This window comes from Haliaeetus albicilla, chromosome Z, assembly GCF_947461875.1.
Source record: "Haliaeetus albicilla chromosome Z, bHalAlb1.1, whole genome shotgun sequence".
Lineage (NCBI taxonomy): Eukaryota > Metazoa > Chordata > Aves > Accipitriformes > Accipitridae > Haliaeetus > Haliaeetus albicilla.
In genome coordinates, this window is record NC_091516.1 from 32955906 (window position 1) to 32975182 (window position 19277).

The 19277-nt window shown below is 40.9% G+C and overlaps 1 protein-coding gene across 4 annotated transcripts in view; it reads left to right on the forward strand.

The window, feature by feature from the left end:
* DAPK1 (death associated protein kinase 1) overlaps positions 1-19277 on the forward strand; it is a 93420-nt gene that overhangs the window by 67114 nt on the left and 7029 nt on the right. For all 4 annotated transcript variants that reach the window (XM_069776817.1, XM_069776816.1, XM_069776818.1 and 1 more), the window contains 7 exons: positions 1764-1961; positions 2999-3196; positions 6573-6671; positions 10076-10153; positions 12888-13110; positions 15551-15739; positions 17483-17680. In XM_069776817.1, coding sequence (XP_069632918.1) covers positions 1764-1961; positions 2999-3196; positions 6573-6671; positions 10076-10153; positions 12888-13110; positions 15551-15739; positions 17483-17680 — 1183 coding nt within the window. The remainder of the gene's footprint in view (positions 1-1763; positions 1962-2998; positions 3197-6572; positions 6672-10075; positions 10154-12887; positions 13111-15550; positions 15740-17482; positions 17681-19277) is intronic.

Below are 19277 nucleotides of genomic sequence, written 5' to 3' on the forward strand. Positions count from 1 at the left end.
TGGAAACTATGCTAAGGCACATGGAAACTAAAGAGGTGATTGGTGACAGCCAACATGGCTTCACTAAGGGCAAATTATGCCTGGCAAATCTGGTGGCCTTCTACGACAAGGTTACAGTGTTGGTGGACAAGGGAAGAGCAACTGACATCATCTACTTGGACTTGGACAAAGCATTTGCCACTGTCCCGCACAACATCCTTGTCTCTAAATTGACGAGACATGGATTTGACAGGTGGACCACTCAGTGGATAAGGAATTGGCTGGACAGTCACATGCAGAGAGTTGTGGTCAATGGCTCCATGTCCAAGTGGAGACCAGTGACAAGTGGCGTTCCTCAGCGGTCAGTTTTGGGACCGGTGCTGCTTAGCATCTTTGTCGGTGACATGGATGGTGGGATTGAGTGCACCCTCAGCAAGTTTGCCAACGACACCAAGTTGCATGGTGCGGACAACACCAAGGTGTGTGGTGCAGTTGACATGCTGGAGGGAAGGGAACCCATCCAGAGGGACCTTGACAGGCTTGAGCGATGGGCCCATGTCAACCTCATGAAGTTCAACAAAGCCAAGTGCAAGGTTCTGCACATGGTTTGGGGCAATCCCAAGCACAAATATAGTCTGGGCGATGAGTGGATTGAGACCAGCCCTGCAAAGAAGGACTTGGGGGTATTAGTGGGTGAAAAACTGAATATGAGCCAGCAATGTACACTCGCAGCCCAGAAGGCCTTGCATCCTGGGCTGCATCAAAAGAAGCGTGGCCAGCAGGTCGAGGGAGGTGATTCTCTCCATCTACTCTGCTCTCATGAGACCCCACCTGGAGTACTATGTTCAGCTCAGGGGCCCCCCGTGTAAGAAGGACATGGACCTGTTGGAGTTGGGTCCAGAGGAGGGCCACAAAGATGATCAGGGGGCTGGAGCACCTTCCCTGTGAGGACAGGCTGAGAGAGTTGGGGTTGTTCAGCCTGAAGAGAAGGCTCTGGGGAGACCTTATAGCAGCCTTCCAGTACCTAAAGGGGGCCCTACAGGAAAGATGGGGAGGGACTCTTTAACAGGGATTGTAGTGATAGGACAAGGGGTAATGGTTTTAAACTGAAAGAGGGTAGATTTAGATTAGACGTAAGGAAGAAGTTCTTCACTATGAGGGTGGTGAGGCACTGGAACAGGTTGCCTGGAGAGGCTGTGGATGCCCCATCCCTGGAAGTGTTCAAGGCCAGGTTGGATGGGGCTTTGAGCACCCTGGTCTAGTGGAAGGTGTCCCTGCCCGTGGCAGGGAGTTTGGAACTAGATGATCTTTAAGGTCCCTTCCAACCCAAACCTTTCGGTGGTTCTATGATTTTCATCTCCTTGGTGAGCCATCTGTTTTAAACACTGGATTAGTCCCTCAGCACACAGGATGTAGAAGTTGCTTACCAATGAGGATCAGTTTTCAAGTGAGAAAACCAAGATAGATAACTGCAGAAGCATGGAAACATCTAAACTAAGATTGCTGACATGCAAGGTGTTGTCAGTAGATACATACTCTCAGAATCCAGGCAATGATGACAGTCTAGTGTGTTACCATAGTCACTTTGTATGTCAGCAGGAGTTATTCTTCCTTTGAGAACGTCAGCATTAGAAATTACAACATCTTTTTACAGGGCTTACTTAGTAGACTGTCTTTTTTCTTTCATGTCACCTTCCTGTCTTTCTAAATTAAGCTGGGGTATTGTTCCTCCTGGCATTTGGTTCAGCTCTGTTGGTTTTGGTTTTTATTTCCCATGTTGACAGGAAGAAGAAACCCCACTGCATTGTGCTGCTTGGCATGGCTACTACTCTGTTGCCAAAGCACTCTGTGAAGCAGGTTGCAATGTGAACATTAAAAACAAAGAAGGGGAGACGCCACTCCTGACAGCATCTGCTAGGGGTTACCATGATATTGTGGAATGCCTGGCAGAACACAGGGCTGACCTTCGTGCAACAGACAAGGTTAGTTTGAGTTGCTTTTGGTCAGGAATTACGTCCAGAGATCACAGGTGTCAGAGCCATGTCTCTGAATTGCTTCATTTGAATGCTGCAAGCCAGCATTGTTTCAGTGATGTGGGTTTTCTGAGCAGTTCATGCAGAGACTATTGATGACAGCAATAGTCTTTAAAGTTGCCCACTGATTATTTTTCCACAATTGGGTTTTTGCTGATTCATTATCACCTTATCAGTTACTAACTTATGACTAACACTCTGTGAAAAATGGCAGGAACATTGGGTTCTGTAATTGGCAACAAACTATTAACTTAAGAGAAAAAAGATGGGTTTACTGTTTGCCTTTGATTCCTATGGGTTGGCTAAATCACACCTATTTCCAATAAGCTAAATTCTGACTATTTAAAAATATAACTGTATTGATTCAGAATTGGGTTTTGTCTTTCATGGTGTAATCCCAACAAACAAGTCTGGCATTTCATTGCTTGTAATTTTGTTATGCTTGTTCTTTTAGCTACTTTTATTGCTGATAGTTACTAAATAGTTATTAAAGCCAGTTCAGAAAAAAGCTTTTGCTTCTAAAAGAATTAAATTGTTTTTACCAGTCACATTGTCTCTTGAGGTTGTTCCGCAAGGCAAGAAAGCTCTGTCTCTGAAGTTACTGATCACTAAGCAGATTGAATGACATTTGCATCACTAACTTCTGTCAGTAAACACATGGGTGGTTTACAATATTCAGCTGGTTGTTACAGTTGGTCACTCTTCCACCTCCTAGGGAGGTCATCAGTGGAGAATGTGTGTTTGCATTTCATCCATTCTACTGCAAAGCTCAGTAGCTTAATAGAAATTTGCTTTCGTCCCATAGCTGATTTGTTCAGACAGATACTGTGCATCTCCCTGCCTCCACCCTTAAAACAAAAATTAAAACCAGCGTGATTCTTGAGGCAAGGAGATGCACCCAGTTAAGTGAAATGATTGTGACTCTGCAAAATGCTTTGTTTTTTAGCATTATTAAATCTTGCTTACGAGCTGTCTTGTGGTTTCAGGATGGTCATATAGCCCTACACCTTGCTGTCAGAAGATGTCAAATAGAAGTAGTTAAAAGTCTCATCAGTCAAGGATGTCCTGTAGATTTGCAAGACAGACATGGCAACACTCCCTTGCATGTGGCCTGCAAAGATGGGAATGTTCCTATTGTGATGGCACTCTGTGAAGCAAGTTGTAATTTGGATGTCACTAATAAGGTATGTGGAATACATAGATACTGAGCTACTTTGTTTAATAGCTCACCTATTGCATTAGATGACCCTTTCCAGTTCTTTGATATGAAAAATGTTTTTATTTTTTTATCTCTTAAAGTGGCCAAAAGCAAAGCATTAAATGACCCACCTTGCAAATTCACCTGTTTGTTTCAGTTGAATAGATGATTAAAGATCCATGAAGAGCCCAAGTGAATTATTCCAGTGTGTTTTGCCACTCAACTCTAATGTGGAAATATATGCCAACCTTCTTGCCTAGCTGCATAGCTTTGTTTTGTGCAGGTTACATCTAGGCACTGAAGAACAGATGAAATGCATTGCTGCTGACCTTGATTTGGTGTGATTTAGTAACAGTAATGTATATACAGAGTTGAAGACTGGTACGTTTTTATGAAAAATCTGCCTCAAAGTCTTCCAAGTTAAATTAAAAGATCTGCACTGTCATCTAACAAGGGATTTAACTCAACTGCAGATTATATTCCTGGTTATAAAAATAAGTGTCATATTGGCTGGTTTATGTTCTTCTGCACTGAGTTGATTTATTAAAATAAATCCTAATAAAACATTTATCTCAGAATAGAATAGCTGTATTTTATCTATTAAACAAATTGTCACTGGCAGGGTACAGGAAATCTCAGAATTAAAATGTTAAATGTAAAATTATTTTCAAGAGTTGAAGTCAGCAGTCTGTGTAAGGTGATTTCTTACTGCTCATTGTTTCACAAACACGTGACAATTGCAGAAACACTTGGTAAATGTTACAACCCTAAAAATGTTGATTCCAGTGCATATCACTGGATGACTGCCAGCTAAAAATGTGAACTGTCCATAATTGTTGTAAGCACTTTCTAAAATGAATGTTTAATAGTCTGTCCCTAAACTTTGAGATACTAGTGCCTTGTTTGCTTCTTCTGTTGTGCTAGTGCTGTAGTGTATGGGATAACTGAATGTGATGCTTTACAGGCTTAACATTCTGGCTTTCCTCCTAGAGATCTTTAAAAGAAAGAAAGCTGTTTCAGGAAACTTTACTTCGGTTAGTTTGAATAGGTTACAGTCAGCCATTGGATTCTGCTGACGGGCTGTGGGGCTTAGGGTTTGATATTTAGCTGTGAATGAACCCCTCTTTAAATGTTATATATGCTACAAGGTGTAAAAGTTACTCATAGGAGTCTTTATGTTGCTATCTGCAATTTGTTTGATTCAGGTATTCTAGCTTCTTTTTTTTTCTGGAAAAGTACATATTCTGGCAATAACATTTTCTAGTTAACACTTCCATTTATTACCAAAGCACTGACCTTCTCTGTATTAGCCAGCTGAAGAAAGTTGTGGGGCTTTTGGCTTGAGGGTTGTCTAGTGCAATCACTTTTGGTTTTAATGATTAAAATCATGAGCTGCCAAGTGAAAAAACTTAAAATAATGACCTCCCCAGTCCTGCCTCTGAGCTTAAACCTGATTGACTAGGCAATTAAATCCAGATCCACAGCTGAGAACACATTTTGGGGAAGGTGCGTTAATGCAGCGCAAGGCTGGATTAGCACCTCTTTGCCTAATGGAGAATGCTGAGCTGGGATCAGTGGCCTGGCTGCAAGCATGCTGTGGAAAAAAAAGTCGGTCTTCAAGCGTTCAGTGGGGGTGGGATCATGGCTACAGAAGCCGTGGTTATAGTTTGTGTCCTGTTATTCCTTTAGAAGTCATGTACACTAGAGTGATTTTTAGAGCGCTCTTTATGTGAAAGGGTGAGTTTGGGTCTTCTCAAATAGAGAGGCTTTATTTCTACTGGTCCTCTTCAGCAGCGAGCCCTTTAATGGGAGTGCATTAATGTAACGACCTTTTATCCTTGGTCCTCACATGTGGCATTGTCCAACATGTACGTAATACCAGCTGAAGGCACAGTTTGTTTCTTCCACAGACTATGCGCAGTAGAACATCATACACATTTATTTAGAATCATAGATTCACAGAATCATTTAGATTGGAAAAGACCCTTTAAGATCATCAAGTCCCACCATAAACCTAACACTGCCAAGTCCACCACTAAACCATGTCCCTAAGCGCCGCATCTACATGTCTTTTAAGTACCTCCAGGGATGGTGACTTAACCGCTTCCCTGGCAGCCTGTTCCAATGCTTGACAACCTTTTCAGTGAAGAAATTTTCCCTACTATCCAATCTAAACCTCCCCTGGCACAACTGGAGGCCGTCTTCTCTCATCCTATCACTTGTTACTTGGGGAAAGAGACCAACATCCACCTCGCTACAGCCTCCTTTCAGGTAGTTGTAGAGAGCAATAAGGTCTCCCCTCAGCCTCCTCTTCTCCAGACTAGACAGCTGCTCCTCATAAGACTGGTTCTCTAGACCCCTCACCAGCTTTGTTGCCTTTCTCTGGACACACTCCAGCTCCTCAATGTCTTGCAGTGAGGGGCCCAAAGCTGAACGCAGCATTTGAGCTTCAGCCTCACCATTGCTGAATACAGGGGGACGATCGCTTCCCTAGTCATGCTGGCCACACTATTTCTGATACAGGCCAGGATGCTATTTGAGTTGAGGTGTAGGGTTTTGAGGAGTCGGGCATCTTTTCAGTTTCTGGTTGTCAGGAAGTTAGCTGTGCTTTCAAATACTCTCTCGTGAAGTAATTTTGTGTGTTTGTTTCTGAATGTAAGCTTGAAACAGGGAGAACAGCATTGAAAGCATGAAAATATGTGAAGTAATAGTAAGAGGAGTTAGAAGCAGAGAGTATATGGTAGTGATATTTCTAACAGTACCTCTGAACATGAAAGACCAGAAGTGGATGTCATGCGGACCTGTTGTCAGTGGAGGGATTGATGGGGAAAAGCAAAAACTGGGGAAGCAATACTTACAGCACTTTCCCTCTGTCACTGAAAGCACAAATTCCTTCAGACTGACTTCTTGCATTGATCCCTTTTATTCCTTTGGGTGGAAGAGGGAGACTGCAGATATGTAATCTCCAGTAATACTTGGATTGAAATAGAATCCAGAGCTTTGAAGGTTAAGGATTTAGTGTTGCTTAGCTGGTTCATATCTAATTAAGCAAAATGCAATTAAATTTACTGGAAATTAGAAAGACATTCTCAATATAGCAAAAAAACTCTAAAGGATTCCTCCACAGTTGTGGGGGATTTAACTATAAAATTGTTTCCCATTTTTTAAGTATTCTGTCTAGCCTTTGTTTTTAATTGAGCTTTAAGCAGTTGTGCTTAAGCTGTAATCAAAATTACGTTTTCTTACAGTTTTTGCAAGACCTTTGCTGTGTTTCAGTGTGTATAGTATGTTTGATTATTAGTCATAAAATTTGGAGTGAAGTTCTTTGACTAACATAATGATACTTTTTTCCCCCATGTTAGTATGGAAGAACACCTTTACATCTGGCAGCAAACAATGGCATTCTTGATGTTGTCCGGTTCCTGTGTCTTACTGGTGCCAATGTAGAAGCTTTAACCTCTGTAAGTATTGAGAGATACTATTAACGCTTCTTGCTTCTTTCACGTATGATAGTAGGAAACGAATTCATCTCTTAGAGAGGAGTGGAAGAAAGGACAATGGTCTAATATAATGACATACTGAAATTTTTTCCAAAAAAAAGTTAGGCTGTTGTATGTCCACCACTTGAAAAGCATTCTCTGTTGTCCACTTGTTCACTTCTTACAACCAAACTTGAAACTGATTAAGGTACAGTACAGCTACCTCTTCATCTACACCTAAGAATTTCTTCATGTAAGAATTACTTGTAGCATTGTGTTTTCTGTAAGCACAGTGGGCCACTGTCATTACAAGGTATGTCATTTCACATCACATACCATTACCGTACAAATGTATTATATATATCTTAAATAATTTTCTTGCTTTCAGGGAATTAAAAGGTTTTATTTTCATGGTGCAAGATGTGTGGGTGCATGGATGAGTGAACTAGCATGCAAGTATCCTTGTAAAATGAATCATTTATCTCATTTATCTCATTTATGCTTTTCCACCTGTTACCTCAGTCAATAAATTAAGCTTCCAGATCTGAGTCTAAATTTTCAACAGAGATGTGAACTGAACCGCTAGCATCTGTCAATGTAAACATTTCAAAATGCTTTTTGGGGATAAATTTGACCTAGAGTTCTTCCTGCTGTACTTGGTGCTTGTTGCCAATGCTGTGGGGTGTCCTTCACCTGCTCCACAGGCCTTTCTGGTTACTGCGTGGTCTGATGACCATGAACTTAAAAAATTATGCTCGTCAGGCAGTGCCCTTGCTAAGGCATTGCTCCATAAGGGAAGGTGAGCTAGGAGCCAAGAGTAAACAGCAAGGCAAGCAGGGACAGTGTCCTCACCAACACGGGCCCAGTCCCACAGTACCCAAGCAAAGCAAGCAGAGCAGGTCCAGTGATGGCAACCAGCTTCAGCCAAAGGTCTGGGTCACCAGACAAGTCCCTAACAATGAAGTAGGTCTGAGTTAAGTCAAGGTCAGGAATTGGGCTCAGTGACCATGGTCAGCGAAGGGTCTAGTGATCACCAGGCGAGTCCATAGTGAAGAGGTAGGTTCAAGGTCAAACCCAGAAGTTAGGGACCAGGTCAGTGGGATACATGGCCACATGCAGGCATATAGCTGTAGTGCTGCTCAGGTGAGGACCAAGGGCAAAAGCCTCAGCTTAAGAGTAGCGGCTAAGCAAAAGGTAGTGCGAAATCCCCTGATGGGCCTTCTTTTCAGGTCTTCTTCCTTCACAGTCTGAACCAAGATTAGACAGCTGTATCAGATAGCTGGTATTGAGCTCAGGAACCTGTTAGGAAGTGGGGATGGAGCTCTGGGTTACAACAGTGCCATCCCATTGTTGTAAGTAGGCTTGCTCTTTGCACACATCTGCTTAGACTTCTAGCAATTTGAACCATTCCTGTTGCCATTTTTCCAGTTTTGGGAGCCGGCACCTCTATCCCATTATAACCATGCCCACTGATCAGGCTCTGGCTGAGCCACTGCCATTCAGACTCTTTGGCAAATACTCACCAGATGGTTATTTCCTTTGTGTTTGTGCCTGAATAGCTGTGACTGAGCTAAACAAATGATATATCAGAGTACAGCTGTTTAGCCAAAGCCAGGCTTGAAGCCAGAACAAACCCCCACAGAGCAATGAAACACAAGCAAGCAAGGGTGTCAAGTTACCCAAGCCATGCCAGGGCAATTGTGGTGTCCCCGTTGAGAGGTGTGGGACCTCCTCTGATTCAAAGGGACAGTGCCCATGCAGGGATCTGTCGCTGCATACGTGCTTGGTGCTGGAGTTGGCCAGGCCATCTCCCAAGCTTGTGTTGCAACAGGAGCGTACTGCGCTCTGGAAGAGCACAGGGCCAGGCTGTAGCAGTCCTGCTTTGGACTTAAGAGGAGGCCCAAGATTTGAGGATCTGGGTAAAATTCACACTTAAGGTTGGTGAAGCCTGCATCCTATTACCACAGGGCTTCTCAGGAAGGGAATTGAGGTTTCCCCTTTCTTTGAAGGTTTTGGATTCCCCTGGATGTGCCTAAGACCGGAAACTTGGGAAGCACTAGAAGTATTGAAGCAGTTCTGATGGCAGGCTAGCTGCCCAGCTGCTAGTCTGCTCTTCCTCTCATGCAGCAAGCGCTCGAGATTAGCTGGGATTTGGAGGGTAGGGTCAGCACAGACAGAGAGATTCTTCCTGTTTGATATATCTTCTCTAAGGAAAATTAATTTTAAAAAATACATTCAGGTGTTTCTTTACTAAAGTTGCAATTATATGTCAACTATGGAAGGAATTTAAGGGTAAAGTATTGGTTCAAATTTAGTCAGTTCACACCATCAATTACAATTTTGGCTGTTTCTTGGTAATGTTCTGTTCCTGTTCTGTCTGAATTATCTGACATTCTGGAGTACATAATAACTTTTATGGAAACCTGAAAATGGCTTCTGTACATGGACACTCAATTGTCAAAGATATTTATTTCATATGTAGGGATAGTAATTACAGTAACCTCAGGACTACTTAAGACAATGCAGGTTTCACATGAAAAACTAGTAAAATCAAAGATAGAAACCCAAGAAAAAGATCTTAGGTTTCCAGTACTACCTCTTAATAATTGAAAGCTCTTATCTGAGAGAGTGAAAGAAGCAAAGTGCTGATAAATTAGTTGCCTGTTACCAAAATTTAAAACAATACAATAGCATCAATGTAGTTCTAAGAGTGAAAGCAGTGAGCAATTTTCTTTCAGCCTATTTAATATTAAACACCTGACCTGTGAAGTGTGGGTGATTAATTGGCAAGACCAGAATGCTGAAGGCAGCTTTGCTTCTCCTTTTAAATTTGCTGATGCAATTTAAACCACATCCCTTACACTGTTCTTGCTTTGTGGAAGCCTCCAGTGACTGATATGCCACTGTCATTCCTTATCCATTAGTAAAGAAAATTCACCTGCTATTCATGTGAGTGAATATGCTGATGTGTCCCCTCTTGGTGAACTGCTTAAACTTTTAGATGTGTTCAGTATGTAATATCTAGAAATCACTATCATCCTCCAGTTGGTGAGAAGAGAAGAGGAATTCAGATGGGCAGTATTGGTATTGCTCTCAGGCTCTGAATTCAAAGTATCTTGTTACAGTGGCATCCAGGTGCCAACTTGTAAAAGAAAGGCCATTGTTCTGCATTGTACCTTTTTTTTTTTTGACAATTTAAAAAAAACAGGGATTCTGGTGGGGGTAATCATTACTGGTTGTTGGTTGTTGGTTTTTTTTACTTCTCTGTATTTCATTTGCATCTGACAGCAATTCTGTTAACTGCCTTGAGCTGCTGAGCTGTGTGGTGATTTTTTGTATTGTGGGCAAAAGGAAGGAACTGCTGCTAACAATCTGTGTTTTAACAGGATGGGAAAACAGCAGAAGATCTTGCCAGAGCAGAGCAGCATGAACATGTAGCCAGTCTGCTTGCAAGACTTAAAAAGGTTGGGAATGCATTAATTTTAACTGAGGTTTTCATGTTTTTAAGATACCAGGAAAAGTTTGACCATGGGAAATTATGTGATAAGATACTCATCAAAGCCATTCTAAAAGCTGCTGCAAAAATCCTTACTGGAATGCTGCCTTTTGACAGCCCTCAGTTAAAGCTATTATGTACATGTTAACAAAAATGGCTAAGCTAGTCTGCACCACTGATCTTACGCTGTCTCTGACAGTGCCTAGCAAAGCATCTAAGGTGTTTAGAAGAAACTGGAAAATAAACTATTAAGAATTTGCACATCCCACAGGAGGACTTAATTCCCCACCATCACCATTTTAGTTAGATTAGGGTTATGAAGTATGAGGGGTCTGTGCCCCTTCTGGAAACTCTAATACCATATGGAATAGTTGCATAAGTTCTCAATGTTTACTTTTAATTCTACAATTTCAGTATCTCCAAGTCGCAACTAGAATGGAAAGTTGATCTGGGCTTGTAAGGCAGTAAGTCTGACACATCTGATACGCATTGATTATTGTGAATAGCCAGCATCATTCATGCTGTGAAGGTTCAGGGACCACTTGCCTGGAGATCGCAGGCAAGAACCAGACCAATTAAAACAATCCTGGTTTAATTATGCTGATGGGTCTGTGGAACACTGAAATAAATGACCATTTCAGAGTAGCAGTAGAAGATGGTGTGTACCAGGCATTGCGAAGGTGGAAGTAGAATCATGTCCTGTAGGCCTGCCAGTAAGTCTGTACTTACTAGGATTGTAAAATATATCAGTGAAGATGTCAGAAAGTGCCAAAGTTCAGGCTTCCTTTGCAATGATAGCTTTTGTAAATGTTTGTTTTAACAGGATCGATTTTGCATAGTTGTATCCCTGCACCAAACCCTTGTCTGTGTCTGCATGCAGGTGGATAGATTTGTGTTTAGTCATGATGTAAATAGGGAACTAATAAAAGTTGACTTGGAACAAAAGGGAGAAAGTCAGATAAATCTCTTCTGAAGGAGATGTTAGTAGCTGTAACTCTCTTCTTGTTAGCAGAGTATTCTTAATTAGTAAAGGCCTGCCCATATATAGCGAAAATGTGTCATAATTACATACTTCATCAGAGTATACTTTGCAAGAGAGTCTGATCAGTTGAAATTGATAAATTACATCAAACCACTGAAAATATTCTAGTACTACTCAAAATGGTCAGTATCATCTAGTACAGAGCATACCTGATGCTTGTTTTATTTTCAGTGCCTGTGGAGGGTTTTGTCCCTAATAGCACGTACATGAAGAACCTACTGTCATAGTGGCTCTTGCAGAGATTCAGTATTAGCCATGAGGGGGTGCAGTATTTGCATTGTGACTAACTTATTTAATAAGCGCCTGTTAGCAAGGAAGGAACTAAATTATATGAGCTACTATTTCTGTCAAATTTCTCAGCTTGATTGCTGCATGTGTAGAATTTTGGGGGGCTGTAGGTGCTCGTTTAATGACTCATCCTACATGTTAAATTCAGTACAAATGCAGAACAACAGAGCCTCTCAGCTCCAAATGGGGGGAATGAAGGAAAAGAATATGAAGCTAGTTCCTTTGGCCTTCCACCTTTCTGCTATCTCTCTGTTTCCTTAAAACAGGTCTTTCTGTGGTGAGAGACACCTGATAGTTTGCTGTCCTGCACTGCATCCCTCTGTTGAGTTGATTTTTCAAGCTCAGCTTTTGTGGGGAATAGAGCATGCCATGTCTCATTGCCTCTTGCTGGGCAAAGAGAAAAGAGAGATTTGATTTGTTCATTCCCAGCTCTGTCTTTGGCAGGAACAGAAGGAGTTTTCTTCAGATACTACAAGACAGGATACAGAGGGGTAATGGGAGAGCTCAAAGTGGAAAGCTCTTCTGTAGGAGATGTGATTGGGTTTGAGGAAGGCCTGTGTAGGAAGACGAGGTTGCAGCTGTGCAAGAGACGGTGAATGCACACAGAGGGCAAACTGAGAGGAGAATTAAGCAGGGAGGCAGATCTACTGAGGCTTGGGAGTAAAGAGGGAAACCAGTCTGGAGGTTGTACACTTGCAGTAGAGGAGTAGAAAAATGGAAGGTGAATAGTATGTGAGAAGTCTTTTAAGGTAAAGAATAAGTGTGTGGGGAAAGAAGAGGTAAGAGTTGTCTGGGAAAAGCAATATTTACCTCGCAAAGAACTGAAGTGGAAATAAACAGAACTGAGCGGGCGGAGGGAGAGGGAAGATGACAATTCTCCTGAATATGAGAAGTACAGAAAAAGTTGATGTAAAGAAGAGGGGAGATGCACACCGAGTTATCAGATCACTCAGGTGGTAGCTGTCACTGCAAAATTCTTCAATGCTGCATGTGTATTATATAAGATTATGAATATTGATTATGCTACTGAGACTGACAAGTAAGGAGAATGGGTACTGAAAGAGGCTAGTTTTTTCCTCCTTTGCCCTCTCCATCAGAGGTCAAAATGATCCCATTCACTGGTACTAAGCCTGAAGTCATGTGTGATTTTCATGAAGACTCAAGGTGGCTCTGGAATCAGCTGTGCCTTGTCTACCTGTCCCTGCCTTCCTGCCAGTAACTGATCATTTGCATGATGAAGTAGATGGAGGAACTGATCCAGATGAACACCAGTCTGGCAAGAAAGCGTTATCTAAACCCAGTGGTCTGAGTTCGTTGGGAGACAGAAGTTCCCTGCCACATGTTCTGATTTCTTCTTTATGTTGAATTTTAGGATACGCACCGGGGGCTTTTTATCCAGCAGCTGCGGCACGTGCAGAATCCACAGCCCCGCATCAAACTGAAGCTGTTTGGACACTCTGGTGCTGGGAAAACAACCCTTGTGGAGTCTCTCAAGTGCGGCCTGATACGAAGCTTTTTCCGAAGACGCAGGCCTAGGCTCTCCTCCACAAACTCAACCAGATTCCCCCCATCTCCTTTGTCTTCCAAACCTTCAGGTATGGCTTTAAAGCTGTAACATTTGAATGAGAAAACATTTTCCTCTTACTCTGTGTAGCTCCCAAGGAAGAGCTGTTGGCTGCACTGCAAAAGGCAGGACAGGCTAAGCATGTAAGAGACTAAAGCAAAGCAGAGAGGGTATTGACTTCTCTGTGCACAGGCTCGTACCTGGTGTAAGAGTGAAGAGGAGCAGTGGGTGTGGAGGGTGCAAGGACTAGTTAAGGTTTTGTTTACTCACATGCTGCACAAGTGAACTTGGAGAATGCAGGACAGGACTTGTGAACACCAGCGTTTATTTTTTACAAAAAGTCCTAGGCTATGAATGCCAGTGTCGTGACTAGATTCCACTATTGTGGTTTTGGGGGATTATGCTTTGTCAGCCTTTTTAGTTGAGTAGCTTCAATAAGCTCTGTGCAAAATTGAAACAGTTGCTGCATCTTTATGTGATCTATAAGTAATAACAGAGGATTCAGAACTGCCTCTGATGACTTGGAGTGCTTTTCCTTAAGGTACAGGAGTGGATTAGCCCAGCTAGAGGTGTCTAAAATTGTCTCCAAACAAGGTGAAAATAGAGGTTTTCTGAGCTGAAGTAAATGTGTGCAAATAATAGGGAAACTTTGCCCATGTAGCACCAGTTGGCCTGTGTGAAGTGAGAAGAGCTGCAGGATGTGGAGGAACTAGCTAGTTTTACACTTCAGCATGTGCCCGGCTTTGGAAGAACACACAGTTGTGGCAGGACAGTGGAAAGAATAGTGAACTATTCATCCAGGCCCCTTTTCTAACACTGAGAGGCTGCTCAATATATACAAGCTAAGCAGGCACTTTGAGGATCTCAAGTTTAAATTGCTGTTTAGAAGTAGTCTTACTACATAAGTTTTAGATGGGGTAAGGGTTGCCTTTTTCTTTAAAAGCCTTTGGATAATACTTGCAAGTTTAGTTTCATTTATCATTTCAAGTAATGTTAGAACAGTGCTAGTAGTAGATTTCATCTCTAATTTCTCTCTAGTCACCTGAGGAAGCTACAAGGTACTCACAGCGTGGCTTAATAAGACAAGTTATTTGGCACAGAGATTCTTATTGCATTTACTGTTTACTTAACACAAGGGGCTCACATCTGTGACAACAGAATTAAAAAAAAATTGATTAAATAAATCAATCAGAAGTTCTTGATTTATTTATCTTAATTTACTGTCATGCAAGGGGAGATAAATCACTCAAGGAATATCAGTTCCTGGAGGCAGTGCAGGAAGTTTTTGACTGAAGACGGATTTTTTTGTGTTGGTTGGTACCAAAACCAGAGGATAGGTGTCATGTGCTCACACCATCGTAAAATCAAACAAGACTGCCAGTCACATTGGCAAATCATTCTAGAAATAATGGTGAATTTGAAGCATGCACTTGAAAATAGCTTACCTAGATATAAAGCCAGAAAGCTGTGCAGTGGTATGCATACTTGAAACTTGTGCAGTTCTATGCAAACAAAGCTACTATTGCATTGTTTTGATGTTTGGAGTTTTGGGTTTTGCTTGTTTAAGTATCTGTACTTTTTGGATGAAAATAATTATATAACATGTAAATAATGTTACGGGTTGAGTGACATCATCAGATAAACATCCAAGCCAGCAGGATTTGGTCTGTACTTGGATCATGTGCTTAAGTTTGTTTAAATTCTGTAAAAATAAGTGTGTGAATTCACCGTGTATTTATTTACAAGAGCCTAAAAATTTAAATATTACACTAGAAGATCAAACATGAAAGTATAGTGTTACAGCTGACAGGTAGTTTCTTTCTATGTTAAAACCCAAGTATTTGAATTCAGCATCTAGTGGAAGAAATAAATCTTTAGTTTCTCCACTAGATGGTGCAAGTAAATTAAGAAGCCCTTTCGTTTATCATTTACTCTTAGGGAATCTGAATTAAGTATGAACTAAACAAATTGCTTATTAGTAAAATAATTTTGGTTAAGGGCCTGCTTTCCTCCATCATCCCCCCAGAAACAGTTGTTACACAGTGGTATTTTTATCCTTAGTTACAGGAATCAACTGTATAAATATGTAGCATTTCCATGCTAATAAAAATAGACCATGCTATGAAATTGCAGGCCTTAGCTAAAAAAGCCATATATCTTTGCAACATAGAAGAACTTTAACTATTGATACCTTTCATTCCCAAATCAATCAATTTTTTTCTATGCTTCCCACCCAGAGGTGTATCTGCTAAAGGGCCATACGTGCTATATGGGATCATTGTAATACTTTCCTTTTCATCATTCAGAATAAGGATGTAGTTGTGTATGCTCACAGCTTAGTACTCATCTCCTTTCTTTGAAGAGCAGTTTGGGGTTTTTAATCAGCTTTTATGCCTTGCATACCTATTTTGAAGTGATCTGGTTGAGATTTTCACATGGTTTGTAATCTCATTTTCCTTTCCCTGACCCAGTTTCAGTAAGCATTACGAATCTTTATCCTGGTTGTGAGAATGTCAGTGTGAGAAGCCGTAGTATGATGTTTGAGCCGGGCCTGACCAAAGGGGTGTTAGAAGCTTTCGTTTCACCTGCTCATCACTCTCACTTCTCTGCTGATGACCAGTCCACCAAGGCCATTGACATTCAAAATGCCTATTTGCATGGTAAGCAGAGCCCTGGGCTGGCATGCCTTAATGCTGTGGGACAGTTAATGCTATATTGCTTGTTTTTTAAAATAAAAATGAAAAAAATAAATCTGATTTGGTATGGTAGTGACTGTGGTTGAGAATCCAGCACTGGTGGGGTTTAGTTTTTTAAGCAGAAGGTAAATCTGCATGAAGTTCTGTACCTGTAATACACATAGTAATCACTAGGGATTTGGTTTAATAGGAATGGGTTGGCAAACCGGAAGGCTCCTTCACCTGTACTGTATGTCCTTTGGAGATTTTATCAGATTCAGTCTGGTCCCATAGACCCAAGTGTCCTTACCACATAAGTGGTTCCCAGCTGTATGAAGGACCTACCTTTCTCACCCATGACAGGGCTGGAGCATGTTTGGTGAGCCCTGGAGCTCACCAAACACAGTGAGTAGAGCTTCTGATTTCATTTTTTTTGAAAGGAAGCTAACTGCTCTGCAATTGAAATTGATTAGCAGTAAGAGTAGTCAGTCAGAGAAGTTGTCATAAGTATATATATGGCTTTTCACTGTGAAGACCATACAAATGGTGCATATACACCACCAGCCATACTAATCATTATGGAAGTGGTATAATCTCTCCCAGTGGTATCTCTTCTTCATAAGGAAAATGTTTTGCATGCCTTAGCAGCTGAAATTTTGAGGCTGAGTTAGGATTAATAAAGATTTTACTGTGGAGAGAGAAAGTTATTTATGAATTGAGTATACGCAGACTAACACATGCAGTGACAAAACGTTTGTTCTACAAGCTGAAGAGTTTGCCATGTAGCTAAAGCTTATTCTTTGTCCAGTCTTAACTTCCTCTTTCAGTGTCATTTGAAACCAAGTCAGAGTCTGCAGTGAAACAGAATTATGCAACAGACTGTCAAAAGGGGTTTCTTTTCTTTCTCTGTGCTGCCTTGATATAGGATGGAAGTGTGCACATGGGTGAACTCTGAATAACTGTACTCATAACAGTAGACTTGAGGTTTCTGGCTTCTTTTTTTCCAGAAGTTTAAGGTGCATCTTAATGAGCATTTATTTAAATAGAGGTAGTACAACTGCTGCAGACTTCACCCTAATCAGATGGTATGTCTGGGAAGTGTCATACAGTGCAACGCACTAATACTTTTTTCACTTGAAGCTAAAAGAGATGGCAAAAAGAAGCACAGTGCTGTTGGGATCCTTAACATGGTGATTCTTCAGTCCCAATTTATCAACGCGATGTGAATAGTCCAATTCTGTAAAGCAAAGTGGCTTCTTTGAGAATGTCCTTTGGCTCTTTTTAATACCAGCAGTGGCATGTTAAGAAGAAAAATTAATTAAAATGTTGAGCTTTTTGGGGTGAGCAGGAAAAGAATAGGAGCCTTTATTCTAGTTTTTCAAGGGCATTACAAGATCGTTGCAGTTGTGCAAGGCAAAGGCCAATTTAATATGTAAGGCTGCATGCGTTCTAACACACAGGTGCTTCCATGTGGCATCCAGCTGAATGTCCTAGAGAAGTGAATGTGAGAGAGGAACAGATTGTGAGGACCCAACTTCTCAGCTTCTGAGTGACTGAAACCCATTCCCTTTGTTCATCATTGCATTTGCAGCCTTGCTTTTTCACATGCATACGGTTTTTCTTTGTGAAAGTTTAAATCAGATTAACTCTTTTGTTTGTGTTTCCCTGGCTGAAAGATGCTTTGTGCTTACTGACAAAGTGTGATCTCTTCCTCTGTCTGTTTTTCAGGAGTCGGTGATTTCAGCATCTGGGAATTCTCTGGGAATCCTGTGTATTTCTGCTGTTACGATTATTTTGCTGCAAATGATCCCACTGCAATTCACATAGTGCTTTTTAGTCTCGAAGAGCCTTATGAAATCCAGTTAAACCAAGTGACCTTTTGGCTCAGTTTCCTGAAATCATTGGTCCCAGTTGAGGAGCCAATAGGTATGCCTGTTAATGAAATATTAGGGGACTGTAGGATAAAGCTTCTTGTGTTTCCCTGCAACTATGTACGTCCTCTATGTTGAGTGCTGTTATGTGTCTTCATCCCCATGTATTCAAACAAACTTTACACACAGTTTCTTAGAGAAAGGGAATTTTATTTGTTGGACAAGCCTGAAGAGTTGTACACACCACATAGTCCAACTAAAAAGGGTCATGAGGTACAGTGCAGCCTCTTGTGGCACTGGGTTTTACATCTGTAAATGGCAGATGAAGTTTTATGTCAGATAAGCTGAGTGGAAAAGTGTTTCAGAGGGTTGGAACCATTTAAAACCAATTTTAGATGCATTGATTAAATTCTACTTATATCTAGCCTCAATTAACAGTGTTTCCAGCATAAATTAGTCTTGTCAGTGAGAACAGGACAGAATGACACTGTGGAGTGGCGTTACCTCTCAGTACATGCAACTTTAACATGTTTAACTACGGTTGTATTTGGACTTCAAATTTCTTAAACTTTTGGTGCATCAGAGCATACAGAAATAGGTGCTTGTTGTAAATTTCACTTCACATGTTCTCAGACTTTGCACAGGTCTTAAGTTAAGTTTACTTGCTTTATATTCAGGCTTTCTAACAAACTGGAGGTTACTTGGGTGGTAAACAAATTACCTTAAATAACTTTTTTTTTTTTTCTCTTAAAAGGTCTGCAGGTCTAGAGAGATATATATATACACCATATAACTTGTTTGTGTTGGTAGCTGAGCCTTGGTCTGCAGACTGTGACAGTTTCATGGATGAACCAAGCTCTGACATGTGTCTTGGTTCTATGAACCAAAATGTTATTCCAGCCAGTGGATCTAACTCAGCACTCATGGACATTTGTAACACTGCTAGCAACTCACCAGACAAGCATATCAAATACTTACATAGTGCAAAGAGTGTTTCCCCTTTCCTTGTGTTCTGCTAGATTCTGTATGCATTTTCTCAGTCAGATAATAATGATGAGCCAAGGCAGACCTTCAGTCTGCAGTTCAGCCATCTGCATATCTTTCATTTTCCATTTTAGATCAAATCACAAGGTTAACAGTATGAGCATTTGGATCTAATGATATGAAATTACTTCTGGAAGTAAAAAGTCAGAAATTAGCAGAAAAGTATCAATGCTGAAAATACAGTTAATTTGTAATTGCTGAAAGCTTTTCACAGCTCCTCAGTCTAGCAAGGAAATTTAGTTCTACCAAGTTAGCATTTCAGTTAATCGTTTCTTCTTGCTGATCTAATTATCAGCATTATTTAGATACTTTGCTTAAATCAGTGTTTATACTGGTCTGCTCAATTTGGGTACCCATGCATTTGTACTATTACAAATCTTTCAAGTAATATGTAGGAACTGATGTTAGCAGAAAACTTAAACTTCTGGAATTACTTTCTAGTTACTTTGTCCAAGTCCTTCAGCTGTCAAAAAAAAAGTACAATTACAAAGTACTTATCTCAAAGTGCTACACAGAGATTTGTGAAAATGTGGCTTTTTTATGAACTAATCAAGATTCTGTAGCTCTTAGTTGATGAAAACTGAGCAGTGATGTAAGCATATTTCTCC